At 40.1% G+C, this 9,861-nt stretch overlaps 1 protein-coding gene across 5 annotated transcripts in view; it reads right to left on the bottom strand.

Moving 5' to 3' along the window:
- Positions 1-1,471: 1,471 nt before the first annotated feature.
- Positions 1,472-9,861, bottom strand: part of COL15A1 (collagen type XV alpha 1 chain) — a 268,400-nt gene continuing 260,010 nt past the window's right edge. For all 5 annotated transcript variants that reach the window (XM_075921580.2, XM_075921581.2, XM_075921579.2 and 2 more), the window contains 2 exons: positions 9,055-9,170; positions 1,472-8,654 (listed from right to left, as the gene is read on the bottom strand). In XM_075921580.2, coding sequence (XP_075777695.2) covers positions 8,438-8,654; positions 9,055-9,170 — 333 coding nt within the window. In that variant the 3' untranslated portion in view covers positions 1,472-8,437. The remainder of the gene's footprint in view (positions 8,655-9,054; positions 9,171-9,861) is intronic.

The following is a 9,861-nucleotide window of genomic DNA, read 5'->3' as shown; positions in this document are numbered from 1 at the left end:
GGATCAAAATAAATGAAATATAAAAATCAATGCCTTCGGGTATGTCTACACTGCATTCCTCTTTCGAGAGAGGAATGCAAATATAGCAGAGAGAAATTGGAAATGAAGCATGGATTTGAATTTCCCATGCTTCATTTGCATAATCGCGTCCGGGTGCTGTCTAGACGCGGTTATTTTAAAAGAAAATCTTTCTTTCGAAATTACCCTTACTCCTTATAATTACCCTTACTCCTTATACCCTTACTCCTTATAATGAGGCTACGGCTAGACTACAAGCCTCTTTCGAAAGAGGCTTTTTCGAAAGACAGCGTCTAGACTACAAGCAGATTTTTTGAAAAAGGAAGCTGCTTTTTTGAAAGAGAGTCTCTCTTTCAAAAAAGCACAGTTTGCATTCAATAGCACTTTTTTTTGAAAAAGTACTTAAAAAAAGGCGTTATTCCTCGTAAAATGAGGTTTACTGCGATCGAAAAAACTGCCACGTTCTTTTGATTTACTTTAGAAAGAATGCAGCTGCAGTCTAGATGCAAGTGAAGTTTTTTCGAAAAAAGACTACTTTTTTTCGATAAAACCTTGTAGTCTAGAGACACTCTGAAGTTTTAGGGTAATTTCGAAAGAAGGGTTTTCTTTTGAAATAACTGCATCTAGACAGCATTTCTTTTTTTGAAATAGGGTATTTTGAAATAGCGCCAGACATGATTATGCAAATGAAGCATGGGAAATTCAAATCCGCTCTTCATTTGCAATTTCTCTTAGCTGCATTTGCATTCCTCTCTCGAAAGAGGAATGCAGTATAGACATACCCACGCTTTCAAACCCAATGACAGCTGTGATCTGCCTCTGCTAGAACTCTGCAATATTACTGTGCCCATGTTGATCCCAGGAGATTAGAGAAGAGGTGGGTGAGGTAATGTCTTCTATTACACCAATGTCTGTTGGTAAAAGAGACAAGTTTCTGAGTTACATAAAGAGTTCTTTTGTCAATGTAGCTCAATATCTTGTCTCCTATTGGACCAACTTCTGTTAGTGAGAAAGGCATTACCTTGCCCACCTTGTTTCTGCTAGACGTGTTTAGCTGGGAGTTTTAGTTGCAATGGGGGTTAAGGACCCAATTATGTTTTGAACATCTGGGTCAAAGCTTGTTGTTGGCTGGGTAGCTGAGAAAAGGAGGAGTGCTGGAGGAGGAATAGCTAACCAAATGAAACAGTTCCCTAGGTACCTGCTCCAAAACCCATTGAAGTGGGTATAAGTTTGTCTTGTGCCTTCAGTGGTATTTGGTTAATGGCTTACATGAGTGACACTGTTTTGTATGTGTTGATTGTTTGCGACAGCATTTGCTTTTCCATGCTTTAAACATATCGTCGGTGACTTTGAATTTTTTTAATCTTTACTATTTGGTACACTCATATGACCATAACTGCCCCCGGCATATTTGCTTTTTGGCTGTGTTAAGTGTGACATCCTAAAAAGGAAGGTTCTTGGCAAACTAGGACAGCTGCATATCCTGGCCGTTTTTTCAGGCAGAATCAACTGAACCTGAGAAAACTGCCATTGAACTCAAGGCAGCAACTTTCTCTTGCCTTTTTAAGCTGGTCTAAGGGTGCATCTACACAGCAGAGCTTAACTCAAAATAAGCTACGCAAATTGAGATACATCAATTGCGTAGCTTATTTCGAAATTGGGAGCATCTACACAGTACTTATTTCAAAACAAATCACTCGTCCTCCAACTTGCCTTACTCCTCATACAATGAGTGTTACAGGAGTCAAAGTAAGAAGTCTTCCAGCTTAACAGTATTTCAACATTATTTTGAAATAACTGCCTGCTGTGTAGCTGAGCACTAAGGGTATGTCTACACTACAGCACTAATTCGAACTAACTTAATTTGAATTAGTTAATTCGAACTAAGCTAATTCGAATTAGTGCATCTAGACCTAAAAACTAATTCAAATTAGCATTCCTGTGCCTAGTGCAGAGGTCGTGGACATTGGAGGCCTCTCCCCAAACCTGGATGAGGTCCACCATCTCCGCACTAGACCAGGTGGGCATCTGCGTCTTGTGGCCTCGGGCAGGCTCCTGGGAGCCACCAGCCTGGTCCTGGGAAGAGGCGGATGGCTGGGTGGCAGCGGGTGGCTGGCTCATGCCGTGCCAGGTGCAGGGTCTGCTGGTTGGGTGCTGGCAGGCTTGCAACTGGCATGAGCACTGCACCCAAACCATGCCCCTTGAAGGGCTCCAGGGCTGGGAGGGGGGCAGAAGAGTTTCCCCGGTTTGGCCCAGAGTGGCCACCAGGGCAACCTTGGAAGGGCTAGCCTCCAACTAGTTCGAATTAAGTGGCTACACAGCCCTTAATTCGAACTACTTAATTTGAACTAGGCGTTAGTCCTCGCAGAATGAGGTTTACCTAGTTCGAATTAAGCGCTCCGCTAGTTCGATTTAAATTCGAACTAGCAGTTTGCATGTATAGCTGCTATTAAAGTTAGTACGAACTAACAGCTGTTAGTTCAAATTAACTTTGTAGTGTAGACATACCCTAAGTTATTTTGAAATAATGTTGCTGTGTAGATGTACCCTATCTTTTCTGTAGGAACCGCTTGGAAGGCACCTGCTGTTTCTTTTAAAAACAGTATATGTAGTTATCAGAAGTATGGAAGAAGTGGAATCAAAAAGTGTTTGAGCTATTAACCAGGCTGGGACCAATGGCAGACATTGCAAAGACAAGTTCTCACAGTCTGAAAACAAAAGCCAGGAGCATAAAAGCCATGTTGAGGGCCTCAAAAAAAATCCCCTGCTTAGAAAGTTTCTAGTCTGGAAACCTCTTGTGCTCAAAGCCCAATAAGATTCTGAAGGCACTGAGCTACGGATAATGTAAAGGAAGTTGTGTAAGCTGTATTAGAAATTAATAACTCAATTCTATGTGGAAGTGGAAAGAGGTATAATAGGAGCACCACTGTTGGGACAAAGCCATTCACATCAAGCATGGCACATCAAGGAAAGGTAATTGTTCAGTGGTGTATAACTAGTGATCAACACTATGAGAGATTACATAATATTTGCACCATCCTGAACGAAATAATGGTTGAAAAGAAGGAAATGCCTCTTGGTTCCACGCTGTGCCAGTGCGGAGCCTCTGCACCCGATGAATTTGTGGCTCTGAGTTTGAACCATAGGATCCTTACCATCTAGGGCTTAGATTCTCAGATCTTCCACTGATTGGAGGGTCTCAGAGCTCTGTGGATTCCTGAGAAATGTCCTTGTAGTGCAGTGAGCCTGGAAGAGCCCTCAATCAATCTAGAAGGGCTAAACTTGAGTAAGAGGGCTCCTCCATCAGAAAACAACTTCTGTCTATGAGCTGGATGGAAAAAAAATCCTGGGGGAAATGCAGTAAAAGATTTGACCAGTCATGCTGATTTTCATATTTCCTTATGTGATACCTTCTATTATCATTCTATGCAGTTATAATAATTCCCCTTAAGGGTATGTCCCCTTGAAGATCAATGAGAAGTCCTGTGGCACCTTATAGACTAACAGATTTATTGGAGCATAAACTTACATGGGCAAAGAACCACTTTGTCAGATACATGACATACATCTGATGAAGTGGGTCTTTGCCCACAAAAGCTTATCCTCCAATAAATCTGTTAGTCTATAAGGTGCCACAGGTCTTCTCGTTGTTCTTGCAGATCCAGACTAACATGGCTACCCCTCTGATACTTGTCCCCTTGAAGATGATTACCCTCTCTGTTTTGTTTTGTATTTAAATAAGATCCAATGTAACTTGATAATATATGCTTGAAGTAATTCAAAAGATTAATTACTACGTACAGTAATTTAGACACTGATGGCTTTGAAAGTGGGAGCTCAGGCCATGAAATGTCCAGGATTCCAGGAATCCCCTTTTTCTGTGGCTTAGCTAGCTCACAATGTGCTGATAATCATTCTTTTTTTATTTTATTGTCCTTTATGATTCTTTTCTTTGGATGGTTGTGTCTGTAATAAATCACGTGAATATGTCAAATAAATGTTTAAGTATAGTATTCACCACCACTGTAATTTTTGTATTGTTCGAGAGTAGGTGTTATAAATAGACTGAGTTGCAAATCATCGCAACACAGTAACCTGCTCTCACATTCAACGTATTAAAGAAAAATAACATTGTGACTCCATCAGGTGCTCTTGGTGCAGTCACTCAATCCAGATGGTTACATTTCTGATATTATTGACCTGCTTCTGACACATTAGATTTCCCTGAGCTGCCCCGTTTTGTAACCTCTGTTTATAAACAGACACATGAACAGTTCTTTCCTCTAATGCATGTGCTCAGTTCTCCACTTCTAAGGATAAACTAAACAAATATAACATCTTAAATTTGATTTTGTAATAATTGCAACAGATTAAATTAGTTTTAAAGTAGTACTTTTAATTCAATAAGTGCAACTTGTGATAATCATGCCCTAGTTACTCAAAAGCTTATTTTTATTTCTCTGTTGCTTTTCTTTGAACTTCTTCCAAGCTGTCAGGGGCTCTTTTTAAAGTGCATTTGCACCAATAATACAAGGCAGCTCTTCAAACAAAGCCTCACCAGTGTAGACAATGTAGCACAGTCTCTTTTGAAATGTTCTGTTCAACAGTATCTCTTCTGCTGTAGTGTGGTTGAATCATTCAATATACCACCCACTACACAGTTTAACCTTCACGTTCTTATTTGAGCTATAACTGGCCTCCCCAGAATTCTCCACAAAGTTATACAGTACCTTGCTTTTTCACAGGAACTAATGCAAAACAATTGCCTCAGTGAAGCCTTGTTAAAAATAAGATGGGGGAGATTTTGACATATGTATTTTAATTTATTTGAAAATACTGAGGTAAATTCTGCTGGTACACTCTTGGGCAACCTTCTGATCTTTGCTGGGTTGGACAAATTCAAATGAGATTTGACACTGGGGCACTATTTTTAATTAAAATGAGTGATTTGTTTCAATGATACCTGCTGGTAAAAATCAGCTTTCTGATAACTGGTACTATTATCACACTGAGAGGAGTTTTATACTGTTGTCATTTGCTTCTTGACTAATGTGTGGGCACAGAAGGCATCTCAATACCACAGGTGACTCTCAGCATTCTGCCTACATTTTTGGCAGTGCATCAGAGATGTGCCCTCCCCCCACCAAAAAAAGGCCAAGTGGCCAGTGGTATATTGTCCCCCTGGTGGTTGGCCGTGAGGATAACTGCTCTGTTCACCTGCCCCTAAAAGCAGTCCTGCCCAATGCAACAGCAGCTGACATGCTGCGTTGGTATATGGATCATGTCCTGCCAGTGGTTACTGCTGCTACCAAGTTAGGGAAGACAGTTCTGGGCTTAGTGAATAGCTATGACCCACACAGAGCCAGTATACTCCCTTTGTGCCACACAACGAATCTTGGGAAATAAATCAGACACATCCAATCAACAAAGCCTAAACCCTGGAAGATGGTGAAATGCTACTGTGCCCATTTTACATATAGAGAGCTGGGCCAGGGAAAGCTGAAGTCACACAGGAAGGGTTGAACAAAAATGTGAATTGAACCTGAGTGTTCTTGTGTTCCCAGCTAGTGCCCTAACCATAGTACAATCTTTCTTTGAGATAATTAAAAATTTACCAATTACTATTAATTTTGTTAGTTTATTTTTTCTCGCCATGGTGTAGAAAGGCAAAGGCCAGCAGTTTCACCTGTTTATGTCAGGTCTAAATTTGGCAACATGTGTTGACCTTAACATCTGTCAGAGCAGCCCTGCCATGTATTTTTTCAGGCATGGAGAGGTGCATCTGTCTTCTCTTAAATGGCCCCCTATGATAGTATGAAAGACAGTGTTCAACATTCTGATTGCTTTACTGACAGACTGCTGTCTCTCCAGTACATTGGACCACTCCAAGGTCTATGGCCCTTGCAAGTTCTATTGTGAGGTTTTGACTGGGTCTTACATGGGGCCTAGTCTTTGTGCTGACCCATAGTGAGTAAGTGAGATTAACATGCTCACTATAGTTACATTTTCATCTGCACAGGAGACTGCCTTCTGTACTCCAAAGCAGTTAAAAGTGATAAACCTGTTATTGTTTACTTAAGGCATGTCTACACTTACACGGCTGCAGCAATGCTGGTTCAGTAGTTTTCTCTATGTCAGTAGTTTTCAACCCACGATTCAATCAGCACATTGTTATGGCCCTTGTGACACAAAGATAGCATATACATTGTGTGAATGAGGCCCTCTTAATACACAGAGCTAAATATGTGGCTCACAGTGGTAAATAGGTTGAGAACCACTGCTCTATGGTCTCCCATTGGCATAAAAACCCATCCCTATGACTGGGAGTAGCCATGTCAGTCATCAGGAAGAGTCAACGTAAGTGGTAGTGACATAACCTCAGTAAAATTCTTCTAATTCTGAAAGTAGAGTAATACCTGTAGAGAACACAAAATTTCCTTGTATGAGGCTTTCTTATTAAGGGGAGAAGTCACTAGTACAGTGAAATTACTAGGGTTGCTCTAACGTCCTGTTGGTGCCACTAACAATCTTGCTTTTCAGCAGGACAGGGGCTGCTAGATGCAAGCATTCTTAAAGCTCCTCTCTTGCAATCAGTCCCTGGAAGCAGATCCTGCACCCATGTGAAATCTCACTGATCTCAGTGGGACTCAGCATGGATTGCCTGGCAGGATCAGGGCTTATGAAATTCAGCACCTGGCAGGATCCTCAGCTCCTAGTTCAGGGATGAAAGCGCTGAGCACTTTACAGGCACCTTCAGCTTTTTGAAGATATGAAACTTAAATAAGCATATTGATTTGTTGTTCAAAACCACATTAACTATGATAAAAAAGCAGCTTTGCCTCATTAGAACATTATAGCAATGAAATGTACATTTACAGCGAGAAAGCAAACAGGTGACTCAGATAACCCAGGAAAGATGCTTTTGTATTACTTAAAATGGAAAAATAAAACTGGATTTCATATATTACATTTTATAAAAAACTAATGCATTTATGATAATAAAAGCCATATGGATGGGAATTTTCACTTGAATGAAAGTAGCTACTGAAGTAGTAAATTACTGCTTTGATAGTAGAGGAGTCACAAAATCTAAAAGAGTAGCCATTTCAAATCTAGTCTCTATCTTAAACTTACAAAATTATAATGTGGAAATTCATCTTTTACTGATATAGTCTGTTAGATTATGGCAAAAAGTAAATACCTTAAGTTAAAATATATTGTAGGAAAATACAGAGGAGACATACATATGTTATGGTAATACTGTTTGTGTGAGACATTAATACTTACTGATGATTTCTATAACTAAGTACAGATTAGTCGATATTAACAAGAATAATACCAGTGAAAAAGCAATAGTCTCACGAGGAGAGGAGCGGGGGGGGGGAGGGGGGGGGGGAGGGTGAATAAGACAGTCACTTTTACATATAACTTAATGGGATAGCATTGTCCAAAACTAATTTAAAGAAAACATGACAGGTGTCCGTCTTTCAGCAGTGTCCGTTAACACTATGAAACAGCTTCCTCTACAATGCAGTGGAATGAATAAAGTTTGGTTCTTATATCTACATTTACTGTGCTCAGATGTGGCAGTAAAACTCATTAGTACTGTCAGGATGTTTTCTGTCAACCTCGCTTGTGGTTTCCTGACAATAGTAGCACCAATGTATGAATCAGATTTTGTTTTCACTGTTTTCAAATTCAATCCTCCTACAATGCCCAATGCCAAACTGTAAAAAATGGGAGCCTGAAATTGGTCTATTACATTCATAGCTAGCTTCCACTAAATTAGGACAGCAAGTTCCTTCAAAACTCCCAGCACTACAGAATGTAGGGAGCCTAACTTTAGGATCTCGTTTTTTAAATTAATCCTGATCTGAGTAGTCAGCTAGAAAGAGGGAACAAGAGGAGATGAAATTCATCCCCTACAATCTACAGCCAAGGTGGAGGGCTCCCATGGGCTGGAGTAGCAGTAGCAGCCCTTCTGTGTTGGTTGACTGTGGAGTCACTAGATCTGAACAAACATGGATTTGTGGTCCGTCCCTTAGTCTTGCTCTCAGACCACACTTGGCTCATCCTCAAAGTGATCTTCATCCCCAGCCCTGCATAGGCCAAAATGGAGACCAGAACTACAGCATACCAGGAGTTAACAGACACTTCTGCATGGTTGCTCAGCCTGCTGGCTCCTCATGCAATCCCTATGTGGGGTTTAAGTGGTTCAAAAGGCCACCTGCCAGCTAGCCCTCTAAACCAAGATTGAAGTCCACCCTGCTAAAATAGTCTGTCTTGAGGTATGCTTTCTTTGGTTTTATTTGTAAATGTGCAATTAAAAAAAATAGAATATTTACACCATTAGCATTAAATTTCAGTGTCAACTTTTTATGAAATAAAATTCAAATGTTTTCTATGTGCAATAGATTAATTATTTTCTTTGGATATCAGATACAAAACTGTTTTCAATACACAGAACAATAAACTTATTATTGCAGCTGTAAGGCTTTTGATCCAGAAGTTTCCCAGTTGTTAGTGCTGATGCTTGTCCCATAACTGTCATGTCAGCTGTCCGCCAAGCTTCACAGTAGTTGTTAACTAGCCAGATCCCATTTGCAGTTGAACCATGCCATATGACTTTTTGTGGCCTAAACAGTAATGTTTAAAGTTATATTCCTGAAACAATCCTTTATCTGTACATCAGATCTGATGCCTAAACCTATAGCAGCCATTATCTCCACACCCCTTCTGTAAATTCACTTGACGCAATACGAATGCAGAAAGCAAAGTGAGGCAGAAGATTTGGGTGGGAAGAGAGGAAATGGGGACATCAGAGGTATTCTATGCTCTGTTCTCTTCCTCCTGTCCCTCTCTGCAATCATTAGGAGAGTAGGAATGGAGGAGAAGGGGAATGGAGAAGGATGGGAAAGGATGAGAGGAGAAGGTGGAAGTTAACTTTTGACACATCTAGCAACTCATGGTATTTTGATACTTACTAGCTAATAAGAGTACATTTCATGCAATACAGAAAAAGCAGTGTGAACTCACCAAGATGGATCTGTCATGACATTTCTCCCATCAAAGGAGTATATAGGAATCTGGATGTTGAACTGTCCTCCGCTGCCACTAAACACAGACTCCCAGTTGTTGAAGAGTACTTCTCCCTATTGTAATTTTAAAAGCCATATTTTACCAAGGCTTTTATCACATTATGAAGTGCTTAAGGTATTCTATAAATCCAAAATCTCTTTTATTTCTAAAATCCTCATGATTTCATCAACAAGTTCATTCATGCAAATCTCTACACTATTCCTAGGAGACCTCATTTCAAACTACCTCCCTGGATAAATCTCAGGTCTACTTCTCTGCCTCAAGCCTTTTTCCTCACAGTTGTCTCTGTCAACTCACTTTCTAACCCTTTTCCATTATCATGTACACCTCTCCTGTCCTCCTTAGCTCACAAACTCAGAGCAACTTAGACTCTTCTCTCTTCACCAAATGTAAAGCTTCTTCTTAAAAAGACCTTGTACAAGTTAGTTCCTGCATACTTTATTTCTCAGCCGTCTTCTTTTTTCTACCCTCCTGCCTTGATCTCATGCACCTGTGTCTGTGTCTGCGGTAAATTCTTTTTTTTCTAATAGTTTGAAAGTCTAAACTAGAGAACTGGAGTTTAAGAGCCACAACTGTAGCAGGCAAAGTTGGAGGTGGGATTAATTTAATTAATCTTTGTGATGATCCAAAAGGTTACTTGAAAATTTCCACATCCCTAATAAAATCTGATTTCTACTTGAAAAGAAAGCTCAAAGCAATTTTTAAATTGTCAGTCCTGTTTCTGGTAAAACTAAAATCATTCGA

Source organism: Pelodiscus sinensis, chromosome 2 (assembly GCF_052426305.1).
Source record: "Pelodiscus sinensis isolate ZL-2025 chromosome 2, ASM5242630v1, whole genome shotgun sequence".
Taxonomy (NCBI): domain Eukaryota; kingdom Metazoa; phylum Chordata; order Testudines; family Trionychidae; genus Pelodiscus; species Pelodiscus sinensis.
Note: the sequence above shows the minus strand (reverse complement) of the source record. Positions and strands in the feature narration are given on the sequence as shown.